Here is a 24,940-nt window from a genome sequence, read left to right as displayed (position 1 = left end):
AATATCTTAAGCTTGTGTTAACCGCAGACTTTATTTCAGGCAAAACCCATTCAAAACTAATTTAACTAATAAGTTAACTAATTTCTGTGTTTTAGGACTCATTCCTGCAGCACTCCATTGTTTATGACTGAATGATCACTGTGAAGCAAGACAAATAAAATGGATGGATAACATTTTGAGTAGAGTATGTTGGATACTTGGCTGCAGGCACAGTTAAAGGGTTAGTTCACCCAAAAATGAAAATTAGTCCATAAATTACTCCCCCTCAAGTCATCCTAGGTGTATATGACTTTCTTCTTTCAGACGAATCCAGTCGGAGTTATATTAAAAATTGTCTTTGATCTTTCAAGCTGTTTCATGGCACTCAGCGGGTGTTGCCGTGCATCAGTCCAAAAGAAGTTAAATAAAATGCACCCATCCATAAAAAAAAAGTGTCTCACACGGCTCCGGGGGGTGAACAAAGGCCTCCTGTAGCGAATCGATGCGTTTTTGTAAGAAAAATATCCATATTCAAAACGTAATAATCACTTTAATGTAGCTTGCGCCAACAGTTCTACACGGAAGCAGCTCCGTATGAGTTCAGCGCTGCTCATGCGCCGGTGAGTCTCGTGAAAACCAACGTTTGTTTACAGGAGCAAAGGAAGCAAAGTTTCCTTATTTTAGCAAAGGAAAACCAGTCTCCTCTTGGCTTATATCGAAATCCTCCGACATTCTTCTTTACAAATCCTCGTTTTGTACTTCTAATTAGTTACCGTCTCTCCGCTGCGCTTCTGCGTTCGTCACTTCTGAGCAGCGCATGCGCAACGCTGAACTCATACGTCATCCGCCCGGAACTGCTTCTGTTTACAACAGTGAGCGCAAGCTAGATTGAAGTGATTATTACGTTTTAAACATGGTTATTTTTCTTACAAAAACGCATCGATTTGCTACAGGAGCTGTATGAGACACTTTTTTATTAAGGATGGGCACTCTTCTTTTCCAAACTTCTTTTGGACTGATGCACTGCAACACCCGCTGAGTGCCATTAAACAGCTTGAAAGATCAAAGACAATTTTTTATAAAACTCCGACTGGATTCGTCTGAAAGAAGAAAGTCATATACACCTAGGATGACTTGAGGGTGAGTAATTTATGGGCTAATTTTCATTTTTGGGTGAACTAACCCTTTAAGTGATTCCATGTAAGTCTACAGTGAGCACATTATTATTTGATTAAGCTCTGAGCTGAAGTGCACAAATGTGTACATATTAAATATTTAAACTATGAGGCAATGTCAGTGGCATTCTGAACAATCCAGATTAGCATTACCTCGAACCTGCTGCTTAAATGTTATGCTCCCTGGTCTCTAAGTTATGTGAATAACATTTTGTCTAGACCCCAAATTTGTCAGTGAAGACAGAGTGGCATTTTTACTTCTGCTTGTTAGTAGGCATTCCTACGTAACTGTTGTATCCTTTTACATTATTAGTCACCTCAGTGTATTGCTATACACAAAACTAAACTTTAACTAAATACCTACAATGTCTGTCCCTCATGTGGCCTCAGATTGCGAAGTCTCATTGAAAATGAATGACATCCGGATGCAAATTCCTGTCAGTGTGAACATCCCTAAAGACAGCATGCTGAGGAGTCAAACAGACATGACTCATATGATCTCTGTTCCAAAACCTAATGAGCTGCTTTGCTGTCTACTGCCTACATTGGTAGCAGCTCTCTGAAGCAGCATCCTAACTGTCATGGAACCTCGTCAGTGACTGGTTTAAATAGCTCTTCACGGGCAGCAGCTCAGTGACTGATCACTCACACCCAGAGGCGGAGCTAGGGGTGTACAGGTGTGGCCATGGCCACCCCTTTGGCCACTCTGCTCAAACCCCCCTGGTTCCCAGGGATCAACATCCTGCAGAGTTCAGCTCCAACTTGCCACAAACATACCTGGCTCAAAGTTTCTAGTGATCCTGAAAATTATGTGAATAGCTGGTTCAGGTTTGTGTAATAGGGGTTGGAAATAAACTCTGTAGGATGGTGGCCGTCCAGGAGCAGGCTGGACACCCCTGCCTAAAACCACCTTTTCATGATGCTACCTACTAATGTAGGGGAAGCCAACCCTGCTCCAGTACACCTGCCTGGATTTTTAAGAATCCTGAACTCATTGATTAGCTGGTTTAGGTGTGTTTGATCGGGGTTGGAGCTAAATTCTGCAGGAAGCTACACTTCAGAAGCAGTGTTGGCTACCCCTATACCAGGGATCTCCAACCCTGCTCATGGAGAGCTACCGTCCTGCAGACTTCAGTTTCAACCCTGCTCCAACACACCTGCCTGTAATTATCAAGTTACCCTGAACACCTTTATTAGCTGGTTCAGGTGTGTTTGATTGGGGTTGGAGCTGATATCTGCAGGACGGTAGCTCCAGGAGCAGGGTTGGAGACCCCTGTCCTATACTAATGCTATTCATATGGAGATAAAGGACACTTTTGTCAAAAGTTGCATTAAAATGCTTATGTGAATGTGAAAAGTACTTTAGAATTCTTAGTTTGAAGAGCAACTTCAAAATTTTGCAGCTTACCTGTTGGAACAGCATTCATGAGTGGACCTATGGTACCTTAAAATGCCAATCGTAGTAGGCAACTGACTAGGTTTTGGAACAGAACTATGGCCAGTGGTCATGAAGGTGTTTTTCATTAGTTGGTTTTGTAAGTTCACCCCGCAGATCGCCAGCAGCCACCATTACCTAGATTTCCACACAGTGGTTACGTCCGCTCGCCCTCCTGGACCCGTGGTGGAAAAGGGGAACAGCAGCCAAGAGATCGAAAGCACCACAGTGACTCCGAAAACACAGAGCCAATGCTGAAGATAGAGCGCTCCCAATCCCAGCAGCCTTGAGCCAGGGGCAGCTACAGGGGCTTAGGAAGAAAACAAAGCCCTTGTGCTGAATGTGGAGCTTCCTTCTCAAGCAAGAAGATGAGGAACTCTTGGGATAAAAGGACATGGTCATCCCACTTAAAGCTAATGCAATCCCTTTGTCCATTATAGACAAGAAGAGAGCTCCAATAAGCTAGAGTAGGTGTAGACTCTTCCTCAAGATGGAACAGACTTCATCCAACTAGGATTTTGGGACTCCTCTTTGGGACCGAGTTACTTTCAGTCTTCTCCACGTGACTACTGCATATGGAGAACTTGCAGCATGATGTAGCATTATGGACAACACTGGCTCAAGCAATGTGAATCTAAGGAGCAACTGAGGAATTCCACAGTGATTTGAATCTTCAAGGAACTGTTTAAGGAACAGTGCAATGTGTCGAAGCAGCAACTGTGATAAGACATTTCCAGAGAATCTACAGCATAGTTCAAGACATGGCAATGTAAAGAGAGAAGTTACAAGGATTCCCCAAAAAGTTTCCTTTGAGGAGATTCTGCATGAAAATAGGGAGACCCAGAAACAAAGTGAAATATCTTGTAAAAAAACTCATGCCTAAGGCCTGAAACATACCCTACACAAGTACATGAACGCAGACACTTTGAGAATTTGTCAGAACGGAATTCATATTGCAGCATATTGCACTGCGTTCTCATCATTGCAGACAAGAGGGTGTTTTTGCTAGTATTAGTTTAAGCCAGTGAAGTCCAATCCTGATATGAAAGGCCACCTTCCTGTGGACTTTATCTTCAACCTGTCCTAACACATTGGATAGGACTGGATTACCCTGCATAAGCACTCTTCTATGGTCAGTTTGATCCCGTAAGGCAGTGTTTCCCAACCCTGTTCCCGGAGGCACACCAACAGCACACATTTTCAAACTTGTCCTAAATACAATACACCTGATTAAACCCATCAGCTCATTAGTAGACACTGCTAGACCTGAACGGATAGGTCAGATAAGGGATACATCCAAAAAGTGATGGTGTTAGTACTGTTGGTGTGCTTCCACACTTGGTGTGTTAGGAAATACTGCTGTCATGTTGGAACATCAGTTAAGAGTATAATGCTGAATGTGTTATTTTAATTTTGACCAACTTTTTGATGGTAGTTATCAACCCCCTTACAGCCACAGTAACACAAGAACGCACATTAAATATGTACAGCAGGACCACCCAAGCATTCTGACTTGTGTAGAATATGTTTCTGGCCTAACTTACTGAGTACAGCACTTGAAGTTGCACTTGAATGGATAAAAGGGATAATCTTTTAGCAATATGTTTTTTAACCTCTCTGTATCATTAAATGTCATTAATAATTTCACATCAATATAACATTCAAATCAAAGTCCTCAGTTGTGATCACCGGTGCACAGCAGGAAAATATGCCCGATCCACATATAATCCTAAAAGAGAAAAAAGCTATTGGGTGGCAAGTCCAAATGCAAATCCCTAAGAGTAAAATTTTGTACAAATTTCTGAACTACTATCAAAAAGTTGTACTGTATATGTCACCAGGGTTATTACAGGGTTCAATGATGTCAAGCATGATCTATACACAAGGTCACATCGGAGAAGAAATTGACAAACTACCAGAATCATTAACAAGTCTGCCAAATCAAGGAGGACAAAAAACTAACAGGAATAAATGTCAAATGTCAAAGATCAGATTGTTTTTCTTCTTTTTCTTTCTCCAATCCATTTTGCTATATTTATTACTATTGAAAGCAGGTCTTGTGACACAACACCCTCTCAATTAGCTCTAAATGGAGACAACATGGTACAGTTTAATTTAATAGATTATATGGGCAGCATTGGTCATGCAGACACCAAAGCATGATACAGAAGCAGCACGTGATGCACAGCTTAAGAAGCTCGCCTTTCAGACTAAAGAACAGTCCAACAAAAGTTGCTTTTGTCTGAGGAAAAGCCTTTTGGAAAGAATATCCACAAACATAAACTGGGCATTTATACTCTTTCATAATTTGTTAACAACCAAAAATAATAGCAAGATTTTGTAGCTCAATGTATTACCACCATAGATAGCACTGATTCTGGATGCTACTTGGCTACATCTCACCCATCTAAAATGGGAGCGTCCCTGATGAACAGAATGCTTGGAAGAGGAAGTATGATAAATCATCTAGCTATGCCCTACTTCTGCTGATGGCAGTGTAGCCTGTATGGTGCATAGAGATACAATATAACAACATTTTAAGTGCTAGTAAAGGTTTTTGCCCTTTCTGCAGATTAGACACTGTAAATATAACAATGGAGAAGTGGTGAATTCATAAATATGTATACTAAGAGTTTCAAGCTGCAAAAATGATCCAATCAATTCCTAGGGTCAGATAAAAGGTGGAAATTGGTCATGAAAGAATAAATTATGACGGACTGTTTTTTTGTGCAAGAAACCCTGACTTACATTATAAGTAGACCATGAGAAATACAATGTATGAAACAACACCTTTAATTTAAATAATCACAATTTCACTTTCAAAACTTTTTTTTTTCTTAGAACACACAAATGAAAGTTGTACAAATATACATTTCTTACACTTCTATTAAGAGGAAGAGGGAATCAAAATGATAGAATTTAGTTTATGATATAATGGCAGAAATAGAAAGATAAAAAATAACAAATAAGATAATTCTAAGTTGTTGACCTGGCACAGCGGTAGGCAAGTTCGGTCCTAGAGAGCCCTGCAGGACTGCGGCTCTCTAGGACCGAACTTGCCTACCCCTGACCTGGCATAAAGAGTTCATGGTGTTGGGTGTTTAAGTTTATCAAGTATAGTTTATGCCGACATAATGCACAAATTAAGGCATTTCAAATTGAGTAAAAATCCCCTGCTTTGAATTAACAAAGAAACTGAAATGCAAATAGCAACAAAATTCACAATCTTCATCTTTTAAGCCAAGAAGACTCTGCTTTCCCACTGAGTTTCCACAGTAAGGCAAGTGTCAGAGGCAGGTGGAAATTATTTGTTTCAAGCAGCCTGTTTTTCCTGTGAAGCTGGAGGTTCTTCCTGGGTTTCTCCTCTCTCTTTGTTCCAGTCCTTCAACCCTTCTGGAAGACTTGTATCTTCCTCAAAGCTTCCAGTGCCCTCCACAAACTCCTCATATGTGGACTTCTCCTCAAATGGCCTGGGCCCCAGCAACTCTATCATATCAGCTTTGTCTAGAACTTCTTTTTCCAGCAAACGCTTACCAACCTATTCACAAAAACAAATGCATATTTGCATCAACCACCTGACAGAGATGGTCACTTTACAGCTTTTCACGCTTGAGATATTTAACCCTGGGTCATTCTAAATCCTGGAAAAACAGAATCCTGGGTGATTTTGGTTCATGTTGTACGCCACTCATAATTTTCCTGGGGTTAACAATTAATTCTTTGTATTGATAAGCTGACATTTCACACTGTGCATTCAAGTTTTTCCTGAATGGACTTTTCAAACTATATACGTTAGAATTAAACTCTCCAATGAAACTGATGCATTTTCATCACCATTTGACAATTTTCCCCTCAAGCCCCTGAATAGACTGGATGCTGTGTTCCTGTCACGTTGCAAAGCATGTGAATACGAGGAACGCACCTAGATGTCTGTTGCTAAGCATCTAGTAGTTACACTGTAACACCGCATCGTTTCACATGGTACAAGTTTGCCACTGCAATGCAGGGTTAATACTGCAAAAGCATTGCCAGCCTTAACCCCGGGTAAAAAGCGGTGCTAGCCCCACTTCACAATTACAAGCATGAAATGTTCTTTTATCAAGGGTTTAAAGCAGGGTTTAGAACGACGATAACCCAGGGTTAAGTGCAGTGTGTAAAGCCCGTTTGAAAGCTTAACTTCACTCAAATCAGAGCTATAAATCTCATAGTATGAACTAAAAACTTTGATTTAAGGTAGAGCTGAGTGACCTCAACATGATTGTTGAAGATTATAGTGCTAATTTGCCTTATTTAAAGAAAGGAAGCAAGTAGATGCGAAAAATAATGGGACCAAGGACTGAACCCTGAGGCACTCCCGCAGGTCACTAGTTCTGACATCTCTGGCATTACTTTGAGAGCTGTTGTAATGGCAACTAGATTTCACACTATTTAAAGCTAAAAATCCAAGCACACCATGAGGCACCACTGTTTTCCAGGATAAAATAACATCAGGCTGTTGGTTGTTCTCACCATCTCCACCTGCTCTCGTTTCTCAATGATGAGTTCCAGTGTTCTCTGAAAGGCCCGGTCGACCAGATCTCTGACCTCCTCATCAATGAGTTCTGCCGTAGCCTCACTGTAGGGCTTCTCCAGAACCATCTCACCCTGCCGGGGCAAGTCAAATGACACCTGCCCCACTTTCTCGCTCATGCCAAACTGAACAATCTACAACAGAAAAGTAGGGGAAGAAAACTGTCAAATAAAGTTGATATATGCCAAAGATTTGGCTTGTAATAAAAAAGTTATAGGTTGAAAGTCTCAAGAAGCAATTAATGGGCTATCACAACTGTGTTGATTAATCATTGCATTAACTGCCAGAACAGTCGCAGAATCACTTTAACAGCCATTAGATCGTTAGCAGATTAACAAAATAATTATTAGTTTCAGCTCTACTCCAAATGGATTGTACCTGTATTGTACATTTGGATAAAAGCTTCTGCTAAATGAATAAAAAATACATAATGTTGCCATGTTGCTACAGCAAATGCTGTAGCACACTGAACCACTGAATTTATGATCCAAAGCAAGCACAATATCTCTACCTGAGCATATGCTGACTGTGTGACCTTCTTAAGGTCGTCATGAGCCCCAGTTGTGATCCTGTCAAAAAACACCCGCTCGGCCACACGCCCACCAAGCATCATACACATCCTGTCGAATAGCTGCTCCCGTGTATATAAATACTGCTCTTTTGGAAGGTACTGTGCATAGCCCAGGCCTTTCCCTCTTGGAATTATGGAAACCTGGAATGTGTGAACGAATCCAATAAATTTCAATAAAACAATTTAAAGATGATTGACGCAATTTAAATTGAACTATGTAGCTACAATGCTACTCCTGGTGCTGTAACATGAAGTTCATAGTTTTATACATAGTCAGTTTTGCCCCTTGATCATTGTTAGCTTTTTTAAGCAAAGCTAATGACAAAGCAATGAACATTTTTTCATTTGAAGCTAAAATACATGTTATTTATTTCATTTGGTGACTTAAGTCATTGGGATTTAAAATATATTTTGGGAAATTACATCACCTTGAGCAATGGGTCAGCATGTTGGAGAAACCAGCCCACTACAGCATGTCCTGCTTCATGATAGGCTACAGTCTTTTTCTCAGTGGGTTGCAAAACCTGAGTCTTCTTCTCCAGACCTGTAACATTAGAGCAAAAAATATGACATTACTAAGAAATGTATTTTAATTTTAAATTTAGGATAGTTAAAGCTGCATAAGCCAACTCAAGCAATCATATATGGAAAGTTTCAGCACCACTAAAAAGGAATGAATTAAGAAAATCTATATCCCTACTTTGCGTTATCTAATGGAAGGAAGCATGTAGATAAGAAAAAGAATGGGACCCAGGACTGAATCCTGAGGTACACCACAGGTCACTGCTATCGTCACTAATATGACTTACAGATCTGAACATGTACATCATACTTAGTAAGATGTTTGTAGGATATGCTGCGATTCTAAGCTCTTCCGTTTACCTCCGATGACTCTGTCGATGGCCTGCTCAAAGTGCTTAACATTGATGAATTCATTTAGATGTCTAGCAGCAATGAGAGCTGCTTCATTACAGACATTTGCAATATCAGCACCTGGAGGAGAGACAAATTAGGGTCTTTATAAAGCAATAACACAGCAATATTATGGCTACACTTATGATTACTTAATTATCATAACAACTACACCAGTCTACGCTCAAACATGAATTTCAAATACATAATTATCATACAACATATAATTTTTCTGCTATGGCTTGCACATTTATTCTGTTCAATAGGAAAATGAGTGTCTAACTAAGTCAATGCTCACTCACCAGTGAATCCAGGTGTAGCAGCTGCCATCTTCCTCGCAATGGCATTACGGTCCAGACTCGGGTCCAGTTTGAGTGGCTGCAGATGCACTTTGAATATGGATGCACGGCCCTTAATATCAGGAGGTCCTGAAGGATTGACATAGTACAAACCTTAGATATTGGAACATATTTGTTCTAAGCCCACTACACATGAATATTGTTAGTGGTCAACTCAGTTTTAAAGACAGTAAATAACACTTGCTGCAATTAAAATACATAATATATTTACTGAATTAGAAAAAAAGAGTAAAAAAACAACAACAACAACAACAACAACAACAAAAAACACAGTAACTGACAGTGCACTCTGGAAAGCATGTTCTCTTAATAAAGACCAGGTGAAATTAAATATTTATTAGATATTCAAAGATTAAAATTCAAATTCACATTCAAAATGATTTAACTGTGTATTTGCTGAAGGCTGATGGTATATGATAAAGTATTATAGCAGTTACCTTTCTACTACTAATAATAATAATAGACCATAATACTATTTTTACTTTTTCCTTTTTACATAATTTATTAGACAGAACTGTTGTAATAAAAGTAACTAATAAAAGGGGAGAATGGAGCTCCTGTTTGTCTGCATTCAGGTGCTGATATTCTCAGTACTGTCAAAATAAAAGTCCCAGTGCTGTCGAAATAAAAGACACACTTCTGAAACTTACTTGCTAAAAAGAAAAAATTTACCAAGCATCGAATGATGTAATATATCGCTTGATCACTAAATATTAGGGGTGGAACGGTTCAACTTACTCACGGTTTTCGAGTCATGGTTTCGGTATGGTTCGGTATGTGCTATGTTTAGGCAAAAACTATACTGTCAAATAAAAATAAAGAAAATAAGAATAATCTATCTAACTACAAGCAACAGCACAAATAAATACAATAGAGTAAAAGTTACAAATAAAATAAACAGTGCTTTTCAGGATTTTTTAGGTAGGTCTAACATTAGTTTCAGGTACAGAAATTGAATAAAGTAATGAAATGTAAAACAGCATTGCATATATTTTTGTGTGAATTTGTCCATTTAAACACAATACTTCAGAGAAAGCTTAATATTTGCGCGTGTTCTGAGGCGCGGGTTTGCGTGCTTCGGATGAGCACACGCACAAATCTTCTCACTGCGCGCGTGAGCTCGCGTCCTCTGGCTCTTAAATGTTTAAACTGGCAAAGTTTAAACGAGTTTAGCTTAAACACAGATATCAATGTGTGCCGTTCAGGTCACTGTTCTCACCTGTGCGCGTGCGCTATCAGCAACCGGGTGATGAAGGAATATGCTCATATTCCAGCATACGGCATTCGAATTGAACAAGAGTGAATGGTTTGTCCACTTTTTTTTTTTTTCATCGCTGTTGTTGTAATGTATTGGGAAGCCAGAATGCGCATCCATCAACAGAAACATATTAGCCGAACCCTGTTTGTTTTACGTGTTATTTATAGCAAACCATATTACAGATGCTTTGTCAGATTTAAGTTGAAGCGTGGTCCTAGCGCGTGCCGAACCGTGTGTGGAGAACCGTATGGTTCTATTTTTTTCCGCGAACCGTTCCACCCCTACTAAATATTATATACATTCTGTGGCACTGAACTGAAAGGGAAATTCTTACCCAAGTAAATTTGTCTGTCAAACCTCCCTGGTCGCATTAATGCAGGGTCAAGGACATCCGGCCTGTTCGTACCAGCCAGAACTACAACATTTGTACTTGTATTGAAACCTGTAAAAACAAAAATAGTTATAATGTTGATTTGACAAAGGATTTTTCAGATTAAATACAAGTCAAGATCCCAACAGCATGCATACAAATTAAACTACGGGAGTTCCATGACTTTAATCTCTCCTCTGACCTCTTTATCAAACCTCGGACCGCTTACCATCCATTTCCACCAACAGCTGATTGAGTGTGTTTTCCTGTTCACTCTGCCCACCGAAATTCCCTCCGCCCCTTTTCCTCCCCACAGCATCAATCTCATCAATGAAGAGGATGCATGGGGCGTTCTTCCTCGCCATAGCAAACATGTCTCTCACCTAACAACCACAAATGAAAGCCATTACAGGTGAAAATGTTTAATTGTAATAGAATTTATAATCATTGGAAATCAACGGATCAATCAATTCACTGCTCAAACTTACTCTGGCTGGACCAACTCCAACAAACATCTCCAGAAACTCTGAACCGTTGACTGTAATAAAGGGAACATTTGCCTCTCCTGCAGTAGCTTTAGCGAGCAGTGTTTTACCTGTTCCCGGAGGACCTGACAGCACAGCACCCTGAAGAAACACAGAACATTAAATAATAACAATGCTCCGCCAATAATCTTGAGTTGTTTTCCTTCTGGTAGGTCGTACCTTAGGGATCTTAGCACCCAAATCCAGGTATTGTTGTGGGTTCTTTAGGAAATTGACAAACTCCATGATCTCCACCTTGGCTTCTTCGCATCCAGCCACATCCTTAAACTTGATGTCTATATTGTCTTTCATCATCTTGGCGGTTGATTCGCTCATGCTGAAGGGCCCGCCCCTTCCTCCGCCCATCCCTCCTCCCATTGGCCCACGTCGCAGAGTTAAAAGCAAGAAGCCAATTAAAAGCAGGGTGGGAATGAAACTCATCAGAAAAGACCTGGAGAAAGAGGAAGATATAGTAGCATAAATATATTTATATTAGTTAAGCTTAATATTATTTATTTAATAATTATTTTGTAGTGGTTTATGTCTCTAGACACATCAATGCGTCCGTCACCTTGAAACATATCAGACTCTGCTCATTACTCACAGCAACAAACCAATGAATTTTCGTAAATGGCACAACATTGTGCAGCATATGGTTGTAAAAACCATGAGAAACTAATTCCAGACGAAATGAGAGAACATTTCACAGGTGACAATGTGTTGGTTTGTGTTTTTATGTGTTTTAACTCAAAATTACAAGTTATTAATATTGAGTAACTTATTAATGTCATGTTAGCTAGTGCCTTCATCTTGTTGTATTGTGTTACGTTTGGTAATTAATGTTAATAATTTATGCAATTAACAGGCCTATTTATGCAATAATTTATTTTACCTGAATGGAATTGATGAAAATGTGTTTCGCATGCTCTTTAAAACATTTTCCTCACTCCTTTGTCCTCCTCCTCCCCCTCCTTCATCAACTCTAACAGCTGACGACTTTGCCACGTTTTTCATTAATAAAATTAAAAACATCAGTGCACAATTTTCCACACCACAATCTGTCAAGCACATCTTACCAGCAAACATACACACGTTCACATCCTTCTCTCCACTCTCTGAGGCAGAAGTCTCTAAACTCATCCTTTCTAATCATCCTACTACTTGTTCGCTTGATCCTATTCACACATATATATATATATATATATATATATATATATATATATTACAATATGTATTTAATATAAATTAAAAAATATATGACAGAAAAAATATTCTAATTTTTAAAATATTATAAATAATAAAAACTATATTTCATTATATTAACCATATTCAAGAATCGGCTAAAAACACATCACTTCCATCTTTATTTGACCCTCTAACTCTAGCACTCTCTATTCTAATTTTATTCTTTATAAAAATAAAAAAAAACACTTGTCCCTTTTAGCCTTGCACTCTATTAATTTGCTGCTTGTTTATAAAAAAAAACTTAACACTTGCTTTCTAATCTTTTTGTATTCTATCCGTTTCAGATGCCGTTTCACTCAGATATACATACAGCAGAGAAGAAAAGCCAATCGCAACTTCCGTTTCATGCCGAATTTAATCTAACTGAGACTTGTTATAGCACTTGTATATCATTGCTCTTTTGCTGATTTTGATTGCTTCCACTGTCCTCGTTTGTAAGTCGCTTTGGATAAAACCGTCTGCTAAATGACTAAATGTAAATGTAAAACACAAAATGTAAATAATTAGATATTTATTAAAAACACATTATTTGAACGCTTTTATTGTCGTTTATTGAAAACATGTTTTGCTATTTGTTAAAAACATAATTTAAATAAATATATTGAAACTAAATTACTTTCATTATACTGATATTTTTCAGTTCATTTTCTACAGTCAACATATTTTGTTGATTACAGAAAATGCAATAAATCAGACCAAAACTTTGGGCAAAACAGATTAAAATAAAAAATAATTAACAGGTAAGAACAATTACAAAATATTACATTTTATACATTAATAAACATATTATATTCTACACCGTTCAAAGGTTTGGAGTCATTAAGATTGTTTTTAAATAAATTAATATGTTTATTCAGAAATTAATATTTTTATTTAATTTTTAATTGACATTAAAGACTTATAATATTTACAAAAAAATTCTGTTCTTTTGAACTTTCTATCCAACGGAGATTCCTGAAAAAAAAAAATGCACGACTAGAATATGAAGCAGCACAACTGTTTTCAGCATTGATAATAATAATAATAATAATAATAATAATAAATGTTTCTTGAGCAGAAAATCAGCATATTAGAATGATTTCTGAAGATCATGTGACACTGAAGACTGGAGTAATGATGCTGAAAATTCAGCTTTGATCACAGCAATAAATTACATTTTACAATATATTACAATAGAAAATTGTACTAATATTTCACAATATTACTGTTTTTATTGTATTTTGAATCAAATAAATGCAGCCTTGGTGAGCAGAAGCAGAAATCTTTTATTTATTTTTTTTTTTAATCTTACCCCAAACTTCTGAACAGTAGTTTTATATATGCACGTAAAATTAATATAATATATAAAATAATAAAACATTCCTTTCACAGAGTCATCCCAGACTCACCCGTCACTCTCGGAGGTGTAGACCACTGCTGCTCTATGGGACGGCTCCAGACCCAGCTCATAGTGAGCAGCTTCCAGATTCCTCTCAAACGTGTCCACACTGCCGATGTTAAACCACACGTAGCTCTGAAGGCACACAACAACATATCAGTGCCACTCCACAAAAACATGAGCTACTGTGCAACACATGATTCTAACTCACTCCTTCAGAGCTGTCAGCCCCGGGGACCAGGATGACCCTCACAAACTGTTTGTTCACCACCTCTAACCGGTCAACCTGTGCGCAAAAATGTCTGTTTCGGTGCGAAAAATGACACAATGGCACTTCACTGTGTGCTGTGATCCTTGAAGACCTTTGAAATGTGTTCATTATCGAGAAAAAGACACACAACACTGCCAACATTCTTCACACATCTTTAGGTTATTGAGAGGATATATTCCCCATAAACCACAGACATTGTTCTCACCAGTCCTCTGTCCAGGTAGCGATGGACAAAATCCTTCCAGGTAATCTCTCGGCCTGGATCTCTGAGGTAGAGGTACAGCAGGACGGACGCAATGCCTCCCATTGTGATCAAAATATAGCGGAAATCCTTATCGTCCCACGGTACGTCTCCCTGAGTGACATGTTAAAAACACACATGCTTCAATCTTACTGCAATAATGCTAAGATACTAGTAAATGAAAAATAGTAGTAAATAAATTACATTTATACACACATTTATATATATATATAGAGAGAGAGAGAGTACATATATAATGTAATTTATTTACTACTATTTTTAATGAACACATTAAATACATTTACATTATTTTTTTAATAAATAAACACCAATTATGAGTTTACATCATGATATACATTTTTTTTAATGTCCTTTTTTTCCAGATTATTTAATATAAATAAGAAAAATAAAATAAACATTTGTATGAAATCTCATTTTCATTACCATAGTGTGACAAAAACATGAGTCTTACTGCCACAATACCAAAGGGGAAAAAATTGAAATCTTACGAAGATAATGCAGTTTGTTACAGGAAACTGAAAAGTAGGTTTAAATGTAATGAAAATAGTGTCACAACTGAATGATCCTAAAACCATTTCTTTAGATGTTGGGGTAAAACATGAATGCTGTTTCAGTGTTTACCTGTAATAGTCGACTCTTCCAGTCTTTCCTCCCTCCTCCTCCTCCTCCTCCTCCTCCTCCTGGCCGAAGCTCTGGTCTGCTTGCTTTACCATCTGAGAGTTTTAGGACAGTCTATAAATTATGATTCAAGTGAAAACAAATACTGTCACACGTCTGGTGATGCCTTACCTTTAGGTGCGTCTGTGGAATAAGACAAGAGCGGGAATGTGTATCGATTCCCTGCGGATGATCCTGGTTTAAGGCGGTTCAGGGCTAAAAACTGAGCAAGAAGGAAAGGGGTTAAGAGTCATAACATATAGCTAGAGCAGTTCAAGCTTACTCATCATGACACAGTTATTAGTTACATCACAACAAACACATGTCAGTAAAGTATACATGACTGATGTATAACACAAGTATATATATATATATATATATATATTAGTTATACGTATATTTATATGCACACACACACACACACACACACACACACACACACACACACACACACACACACACGTTTATACATACACAAATTTAGTCATACATGAGACAAAACAGACCAACACCATATCACATACTCTTTAAAGTGAAAACATCAGATATAATAAATCAGTGTGAGTGTGCTGGAATATAAACACGTCCTCTCTCTCTCTCTCTCTCTCTCTCTCTCTCTCTCACCCGTGGTCGAGCAGCGGTGAGTCTCCCAGCAGCTGCAGGGTTAAAGCGCAGTAAAGCTCTGGATGCGGAGCGCACCGCGGAGAGCAGCCCAGCCATGAGCACCACACTTCAGCCCGAATCCCTCACGACAGTCTCTCGGAGCCGATCTCCATGAGTTGAGTAACCGCTGCGCTGAATGACATTTCCACCAGTATGACCCCACAGGCCGCCTGCGTGACGCCTGATAAGATTTCCAATGTGTTGCTGTCGTTTTTAAAAATTACTTTTTGTGGGGAAATAGGTCATTTTATGTATTAAATACGTTTTTGAGGTTATAATTAGTTTTAGTAATATATAAATATATCCATCAACGAAATGTAATTTAGCTTTGAACAGGCAGTTAAAAGGCGACTTTAGGTCCTTGTGTGCCTGCAGTGCATTGCGTGAGGGCGTGACTTTTTCCAAGCGCAAACCCCGCCCCGCAACCGATTCTAACGATTTCATTGGTTGTGTAAATCATGTGTAAATCGTCTCTTCCTCCAGGGGGCGCTGAGTGGCTCGCGGAACCCGCTTCTCCATTGAGTCCCATTCAAAAACAAGGACGGGCTTGTTTTACAGCAGCTGCTTGTACTTTCAGAGGATTATTAGTTCCGAGAAGTTTCGCCACGCAAAAATATCTATAAAATGGTGAAATAATACACTGAACACAAACAGGTACACCACCAAACATGTTTTCTTAGCTTTAGTCGAGGCCGCAGATAATACAAGACATTTTTGTAGTTTAAAACAGACAAACTCCTCAGATAATCTGATGAAACTGAAATGAGAAGATGCTAACCTCATTTCCTCCAAACTGCTTTTAAAACACTGGACTAAAGCAAATATAAATGTATAAAAGTCTATGTGTTTTATCGCAATGTTTGACACAACACCATATCAAAATTTATTATATTTTCTATAGATTCTATTGATAAAAATAGTGACTAATCTCAAAATGCAGATACATTTTGTTAGTTTATTAAGCACGTTTAGTTTCTCCAGTAGGGGGCGTCTATTTAACATGTGATATGTTTGTTTGATTGCAGTATGTGGTTTTACAGCAGAAGGGTTGTTGATTGTGAAGTTATATCTTGATAGTGATGGGGGTTTTCTTCACACATTACATTACATTTCAGCTCAAGCTATGCTACAGTTTTGATTTAAAATTGGCTACAAAAACAACTATTGTTGAGGTAATCAGGGAGGTATTCCAGAAAGCAGGCTATGTGACATACCCGGGTATGTTTGAGGATAAGCAGCGGATAACCTCAGCTTTCGGTTCCAAAATCGGACGTTACTTTCAGGGTATGTAAGTAACCATAGCAACTTGCTCTCCGCAGCAGCTTCTAGCTTTGTCCAAATACACACACTTGCGGTCTTTGCACTTGACCACTTCTATAAATGCAGGCGAGTGTGTATTACATGCTTCCAGTACTGACCTTGCTTCTGTGTTCGTCCTCTCTCTCTCTCTCTCTCTCTCTCTCTCTCTCTCACCCGTGGTCGAGCAGCGGTGAGTCTCCCAGCAGCTGCAGGGTTAAAGCGCAGTAAAGCTCTGGATGCGGAGCGCACCGCGGAGAGCAGCCCAGCCATGAGCACCACACTTCAGCCCGAATCCCTCACGACAGTCTCTCGGAGCCGATCTCCATGAGTTGAGTAACCGCTGCGCTGAATGACATTTCCACCAGTATGACCCCACAGGCCGCCTGCGTGACGCCTGATAAGATTTCCAATGTGTTGCTGTCGTTTTTAAAAATTACTTTTTGTGGGGAAATAGGTCATTTTATGTATTAAATACGTTTTTGAGGTTATAATTAGTTTTAGTAATATATAAATATATCCATCAACGAAATGTAATTTAGCTTTGAACAGGCAGTTAAAAGGCGACTTTAGGTCCTTGTGTGCCTGCAGTGCATTGCGTGAGGGCGTGACTTTTTCCAAGCGCAAACCCCGCCCCGCAACCGATTCTAACGATTTCATTGGTTGTGTAAATCATGTGTAAATCGTCTCTTCCTCCAGGGGGCGCTGAGTGGCTCGCGGAACCCGCTTCTCCATTGAGTCCCATTCAAAAACAAGGACGGGCTTGTTTTACAGCAGCTGCTTGTACTTTCAGAGGATTATTAGTTCCGAGAAGTTTCGCCACGCAAAAATATCTATAAAATGGTGAAATAATACACTGAACACAAACAGGTACACCACCAAACATGTTTTCTTAGCTTTAGTCGAGGCCGCAGATAATACAAGACATTTTTGTAGTTTAAAACAGACAAACTCCTCAGATAATCTGATGAAACTGAAATGAGAAGATGCTAACCTCATTTCCTCCAAACTGCTTTTAAAACACTGGACTAAAGCAAATATAAATGTATAAAAGTCTATGTGTTTTATCGCAATGTTTGACACAACACCATATCAAAATTTATTATATTTTCTATAGATTCTATTGATAAAAATAGTGACTAATCTCAAAATGCAGATACATTTTGTTAGTTTATTAAGCACGTTTAGTTTCTCCAGTAGGGGGCGTCTATTTAACATGTGATATGTTTGTTTGATTGCAGTATGTGGTTTTACAGCAGAAGGGTTGTTGATTGTGAAGTTATATCTTGATAGTGATGGGGGTTTTCTTCACACATTACATTACATTTCAGCTCAAGCTATGCTACAGTTTTGATTTAAAATTGGCTACAAAAACAACTATTGTTGAGGTAATCAGGGAGGTATTCCAGAAAGCAGGCTATGTGACATACCCGGGTATGTTTGAGGATAAGCAGCGGATAACCTCAGCTTTCGGTTCCAAAATCGGACGTTACTTTCAGGGTATGTAAGTAACCATAGCAACTTGCTCTCCGCAGCAGCTTCTAGCTTTGTCCAAATACACACACTTGCGGTCTTTGCACTTGACCACTTCTATGAAGTATTTCCTGTATTTGGCCCAAGTGTTCAAGTGAGCATGAAGACCACAAGTGTGTGTACAACTTTTCATTACCTGATGGGACACACTTATAGTGTTGTAAAAACGCAAGTGTTTACATAGCTTTATCTTGATTTGAAATACTTTGTTGTTAGCTTTCATTTAAAATCTCACTTGTTGTCGACTCTTCTGTCACCTGTTGTAGTCTCTTCTTTTTGAAGACAGTGACATGCCTGCAGAAGTCTTGTAGAGATGTTATTTCACACTTTCCGCTTACATCGAGTCCTAGCTCTTCTTTCTTAACCGACTCTGTGTGAATGAATCTTCGCGGCCAGGAATTCCAAACTCCATGATGCCATAATGGTTGACGCACCACAGGCCCCGCCCACTGGCGTCGCGTCAAGAGCCAACAGAACCCATTATAATTACTGATGCTGTCTAAACTGCACACCTTATACAGATGCGCGCTCAGTCTCTGACATAGCCTACCCCAGCGCTTGAGCCTGTCGACAACAGGATAAATGGAAGAGCAAATGAGCTATAGCTTTGACGCCTCCAGTTTAAACAGCTGGTTTGCGTCTGATTGTTTCTGAAGGATCATGTGACACGGAATACTGGAGTAATGATGCTGAAAATTCAGCTTTGCATCACAGCAATAAATGACATTTTCAAATAAATCACGATGGTTTAAATTGTAATGTTATTTCACAATATTCGTGTTTTTACTGTATTTTTAAGCACATAAATGCAGCCTTGGTGTGCAGAATAGACTTCATTAAAAATTAAAAAATCGTAGCAACTGAAGTAAACTTAACATTTCTTGTCTAAAAGTGTCAGCCATCTTAAAAATGTATTTTACTTGAAATGAGTACAAATTCCTAGCAGTTTAGGAAAATCCATGTGTGGGGCAAGATAAGGTTACTCCACAGATTAATTTACAGAATCAAAAGGTCTTGTACTTGTGAGGAAATCAGCACTTTCTAATAAAATAGCAATGTATTATGTATTTCAGCTCTGTACAACGAAGACAACTGAGCAGTGGACATCGACTTGACTTGTTTCTAGGGACACTCCTGCCAGTCAGTCTGTTTATCAGGGTTTATATCTTAATGTTGATCACAGGACCAGCTGTGACATGATTCTAGTTACTACTAATAATAAAATCAAAAAAAGAAAACATTCATTTTCATATCTTGAACAATTTATTGTACTTCAACATGACTGAAAATCATCCAACTTTAAGTTGACAAACCATGAAACTGTATTCTTATCACTTAATTGCTTCATAAAGAACATGCAAAATTATATTCGTTACACGAAGTGTAGTAATTTATGAAATCACAAAAAAAAACACTTAAATATTCACATGAAAGAACACAAACAAAAACACTTTGCACTATATGCACTGCAATCAATCAGTGCTTCACAACAAGGTTGACATTCACAAAACTAGACATTTTGTTAACAAAACTAGTTTAACTTAAGAAAGCCATTCAAAAGACATGGTATAACACCAACACAAATACAAAAAAAAAAAAAATATTATTATTATTATTATTATTATTATTAGGGGCCAAGCCCAGAATGGGCTGTAGCCCCTATTGTATCTGTACGTTTTCTTCTTCTTCTTTTTCCCAATGGGGGTCTATGGCAGCCCTATGAACGGAACATAGGAAAATGATGAAAATTGGCACACTTGTAGTGATGGTCATGAATAGTGATCTGACCAATTTTGGGGTCTCTAGAACCAACTCTATAGTGCCACCACCAGTTCAAAAATTCAACATTGAAATGGCAGTAACTCCTAAACCACTTATTCTAGAAAAATTAAACTTAGTACACCTGATTACTCTCTTCATGCTGATCACATGCAATAGCATACATGAAGACTCCACCCATTACAGTAGCGGCCATTTTGAAAAGTAGTATACCATCTTTTCACTACTACTCCTTCAAAATTGATCCAATTCTTCCCAAAATTGGCTCAGATGGTCTTTGGACTGAGCTGCACAGACATGACTTAACCGCTTTTTTTTTATTTATCTTTGTTCAAAAGTTATGATGTTATGAACTTTACGAGGTTGACCCAAAATTGGTTCAGAGGCTGTATCTCGGCCAAACTTTGATCAATCGAAACGAAACTTGGTATACTTCATCAACACCATGATCTGAGGGTCCATGTCAAAGTTGGGAACAGCACCACCTATGGATCGTGAGATACCAAAAATGCACATTTTTGCTTATAACTTTTGAACAGTTAGTTAGAAAATCATGATCTTGTGTGTCTCTGGATTCCTTGTGTCATGCCGAATCTGTGGATGTCAATTTTGCCAGGATCGGATGAACCACGTGTCCGCCATTTTGAAATTTGTCATAAATTGCTATATCTTTTGAACTATTTGACATCTCTGCAAAAAGATTTGGTAGGGATCATCAACACCATGTCCTGAAGGTACCTCAGAAGTTTGAAGACAGTGCCACCTTGTGTTCCAGAGATAGAACGATTCTTGCAAAAACACATAACTTTTGAAAATGTTGGTTTTAATATCATTTCGTTCCCTGGGTTATGCCGATTCTGATGATGTCTCATTTTTCATTTTCCATGAATGTGCCTGTCAGCCATATTGAAGTAAATGAAAATTTTTGTCCAAAATCTGATCATATGATCTTTGGATCGAGCCACACAGAAATGACTGAACAGATTTTTGATAATTGCTCCCATTCCCCAAAAAAAATACCTCTCGAAATTTGTAACTGTTGACTTATGCTAGTTAGCTTAGCATGCTAACTGGTTAGCATGCTAACAGGTTGCCATTCTGTCTAATGTGACTTCAACTATCAGGTTAACTGTAAGCTATGTTAGCATTAATTTTGCTTAGCATGCTAATCTGGCTAAAATGCTAAGCCATGATTTTGTGAGCTCACACCTAAGCTTCTCTTCTGCAGCCTGTTAAATGTGCGTCAACTGAGTGGCACACTTTGCTAAGCCACTGGCCCCAAACCTTTCAGGTCGTGGGTTCGAATCCAGGTTGGGACATGCCCAGACCGCAAGAGGTACTGTGGCCAGAAGTGGTGCGAACGTTGCTTCTGTTCCAGATGTTGGATCTTCCATGTGTGTTCATCTTGAATCAGAAATGCATTTTTGTTCGTTCTCATCTGAACTTCTGTTCAATTTTAAACCTCTGTACTTCTGAACCTATCTGTTTTCCTAATGTACATTCTATTTCTGCTGTTTTTGTTCTTCCTGCTCTGCGCTACAGCCCCTTCAGGGGCTTGGCCCCATAATCGCTGCTTGCAGCTATATCTATTATTATTATTGGTAATTAGACAATAAAATAGATCTGTTTTTAAATTAAAGAACGTACTGTACAAGAGTTGTGTATTTGGGATCCGTCCTCTTCAGTCACTGTCGCACTCAGAGCTGACATAACAGCCCTCCTCTCCCACCTCAGCCAGGAACAAGTGCCCTGATCCAAAACAACAATCATGTGATTATACACGGCATTTAAATGACAGAAAAAATGTAGTTTTAACTCCATTAAAAGAAAAATTTTTAAATGAAATCTTCCCCTACACAGTAACTCTCCAATGTATTCCTTCATATGCCCTTATATGCTTAACCTGTTGACTATTGGTCATTTTTGACAGATTTTTTTATTTTTTATTATTATTTAATTGTTTTCTAAATCTGAGTGGTCCAAACTTGATGCCTTCTTTAAATATGCAATCTGAACAAACAAAAAACTGGTCATACATAAGTCGTCACACCTCTTTGGCTGTTCTTGGTCAAAACTGACCAACCATAGGAAATAAATGAGGAAGACCCTAACAAAGGGAGTAAAGGGAGGGGTAAATAAGATCTAAATAACCTAAATCCCTACAAAAGTGCATAATTTTAATTGTTACTACTTGAGGAAATTAGGGTTTAAAATTAAAAATTACACTCTTAGTATCCCCAATCAAACATCATCTCAGAAAGGTTTAATCAATATGAATTCCTCACTGTTTACTGAAGAAACACGAGTCTCATCAATGCAGTCAAATTCATAGCTGACAAATAGGCTCTGTGGATTAACAGACATGATAAAAACATTCATCATAAATCAAATTATATTCAACATAATACAGCAAGCACAATTAATGTATTAAACACTTTCTCTGGTCTAATGAATTGTCACATCTGAATAAGATATAGACGGTGCCTTGTGTTTGAGGAGTGATCTCCAGTCCCGCTTTTCCTTTTTCTTCAGCTTCATCACCGGCTCATTGCATCTCATTTCCCATGAGGACTCGTCTGCGATGATGTCACCGGACAGCTCCAGCTTTGCATAGTAATGCCGGTCATACACGTACCCACTGAGATTAAAATGCATGAAAAATACCCATAAAATATGTTTGTAAAACACCATACACCAATGCACATGTTCTTTGCCGTCCTGTCATATTAAGAAAATACAGCCTTTAAACTGCCCATACATTTCTTTCTAGCATGAAATGTTAATAAATGACTGAACAAACAGATGCTTTACGATCATGTGACCTGTAAATGGCAGTGTCTGAGTGGAATTCACACTTCTGCATCGCTGGATTGATGAGCTTTATGTAGATCGTGACCAACTCACCCCTCTGGAACCATTTGATCTGTGGGTGAAAACTACACGGGAAACACTTGGTATTACTATCAGATATGAACAATAATCAGAACACCTTTACGCGTGGTAATGCTGAATGTGAACATAGGCGGCATTTACACTGCAAGTCTTAATGCACAGATCCGATCTTTTGACATTCACTTTAGACATGACTGGTATCCGATATCTGTGTTTACATAATTCCCACCTAAAATGAAAGTGATCGCTTTACTATGCACATGGTAGACCCTCTGGTTTTGAATGGCCGTGCTATAAAAATTATTTATATAATTCACGTCAAGTGGCCATTATTATTTGCCAGCATGGACAACAGCCGTCATGGATGTTTTACAGCACAAAATCTGACTGAACAGATAAATAAAGGAAAATAAAGGTAATTTTCATTTGTTAGGCTATTTTATCTACAGCTCATTAGAGGTGGAATTCTTAAGTGAAATAAAGTAGCACCAAGATGATATTTATTGAAAAGAATTCGAATGAATTAACGACAGAGAGAGAGAGAGAGCTAGCGAGTGTGACGCTTGCGAAAAAGTGAAAGTTATCACGTCATTGCTAAGAAATATAATTTAGCTTTTAGTAGCAAAGCTGTTCTATTTATAGCTCTTGAATGTGCAATTTCTTACCTATATAAAGTTTCCATTTCAATAAAATGCGAGCGCATGCACGTCTGGCAAACGTGTCGCCCAAAAACCTTGCCAGTGTAAATGCAGCCACAGTTTCTTAAATATTTATAACTCACCTGGTAGGCTGGAATGAGAAAGGGGCTGGATTGTGGAAATTCTGTGGTTCATTGACTGTCTGCAATTTGTTGATGTTCAGGGCTTCATCTTTGTCTACATAATCAATGTGGGCAAAAACCAAGTGTTACTATAAATGGGAATAAACAGACTAGTTCACTTCAAACTATTCCTTACAAGTGAATAAACGTGCCTGTTTCAGAGCTGGTAGGTCTGGTCTGGTTCAGAGATGAGAATCCATTCAGATCAGGGCTAAATAGGAAAAACAATGAGAAAGTCAGTTATTACACACCATTACACACACACTCTTGGCATAATAGTACTGTAAGACATTTAAGATTAAAAAAGAAATTCTAAAATACACGCAGGTGATATTTTTTGAATACGTCAGTTAAACATATACTAACCTCATGATATTCATGCTTCCCTCTGAAGAATCATCATCATCAACATCACTGTCCTTCAGGTCTCCATTGCACAGGACAGCACTGTTGTTCTGGGGGCTGATGGGAGTCTGGCTGAAGTCCATGACATTATGACTACTGACTAAATCCTTCATCCTACTGGTGAGAACATCTACTGTAACCTCAACTCTCTGCTGTGAGGATGACGAAGGGCTCTCAAACCTGTCAAACAAAAAAAAAAGAATGTGTGTATAAATATATATATTAGGGGTGCTCCGATCAGGATTTTTGAGGCCGATCACAGAAATCAGTATCTGCCGATATGATCACCGATACCGATCTTTTTAAAGGGGTCATATGATGGTTTTTTAAAGATCATTATTTTGTGTATTTGGTGTAACAGAATATGTTGACATGCTTTAATGTTCAAAAAACACATTATTTTTCAAATACTGTACATTATTGTAGATGAGATATAAATAACTCCATGTGTTTATATTGTAACCAGGGCCGTTTCTGAGCATAAGGGTTCCTCAGCAAAGTCCTACACTCTAAAAAAAAAGGTTCTTCAGCGGTTCTTTGGAGTGGTTAAGGTGCTATATAGCACCACTACCGTATAAGAACCTGT

General features: G+C 38.4%; 2 protein-coding genes across 4 annotated transcripts in view; both read right to left on the bottom strand.

The window, feature by feature from the left end:
- Positions 1–5,434: 5,434 nt before the first annotated feature.
- Positions 5,435–17,304, bottom strand: LOC107688752 (AFG3-like protein 1). 2 transcript variants are annotated; one of them, XM_016486520.1, is made up of 17 exons: positions 17,103–17,304; positions 15,099–15,189; positions 14,931–15,022; positions 14,253–14,402; positions 13,988–14,062; positions 13,787–13,911; positions 11,334–11,604; positions 11,118–11,255; positions 10,859–11,012; positions 10,594–10,701; positions 8,945–9,070; positions 8,613–8,723; positions 8,159–8,274; positions 7,671–7,871; positions 7,099–7,293; positions 5,661–6,127; positions 5,435–5,578 (listed from the first exon to the last, which is right to left on the bottom strand). In XM_016486520.1, exons 1-16 carry the CDS (start codon positions 17,196–17,198, stop codon positions 5,903–5,905), a joined length of 2,274 nt encoding a protein of 757 aa, XP_016342006.1. In that variant the 5' UTR covers positions 17,199–17,304; the 3' UTR covers positions 5,435–5,578; positions 5,661–5,902. The 2 variants fall into 2 exon arrangements, with proteins under 2 accessions (XP_016342006.1, XP_016341999.1); XM_016486513.1 differs by lacking the exon at positions 17,103–17,304 and adding an exon at positions 15,591–15,775.
- A 2,810-nt stretch (positions 17,305–20,114) lies between these two features.
- The window catches only part of LOC107688740 (putative ATP-dependent RNA helicase TDRD12), a 9,800-nt gene continuing 4,974 nt past the window's right edge, over positions 20,115–24,940 (bottom strand). The window contains exons 4-11 of one of the 2 annotated variants that reach the window (XM_016486502.1): positions 24,316–24,534; positions 24,102–24,160; positions 23,911–24,004; positions 23,060–23,173; positions 22,722–22,875; positions 22,523–22,583; positions 21,885–21,986; positions 20,115–20,175 (exon numbers count right to left, since the gene is read on the bottom strand). In XM_016486502.1, coding sequence (XP_016341988.1) covers positions 21,919–21,986; positions 22,523–22,583; positions 22,722–22,875; positions 23,060–23,173; positions 23,911–24,004; positions 24,102–24,160; positions 24,316–24,534 — 769 coding nt within the window. In that variant the 3' untranslated portion in view covers positions 20,115–20,175; positions 21,885–21,918. The remainder of the gene's footprint in view (positions 20,176–21,884; positions 21,987–22,522; positions 22,584–22,721; positions 22,876–23,059; positions 23,174–23,910; positions 24,005–24,101; positions 24,161–24,315; positions 24,535–24,940) is intronic. The other variant, XM_016486494.1, reaches the window with a different exon arrangement.

Source organism: Sinocyclocheilus anshuiensis, unplaced genomic scaffold, assembly GCF_001515605.1.
Source record: "Sinocyclocheilus anshuiensis isolate Anshui unplaced genomic scaffold, SAMN03320099.WGS_v1.1 scaffold669, whole genome shotgun sequence".
NCBI classification, from domain to species: Eukaryota; Metazoa; Chordata; class Actinopteri; order Cypriniformes; family Cyprinidae; genus Sinocyclocheilus; species Sinocyclocheilus anshuiensis.
Note: the sequence above shows the minus strand (reverse complement) of the source record. Positions and strands in the feature narration are given on the sequence as shown.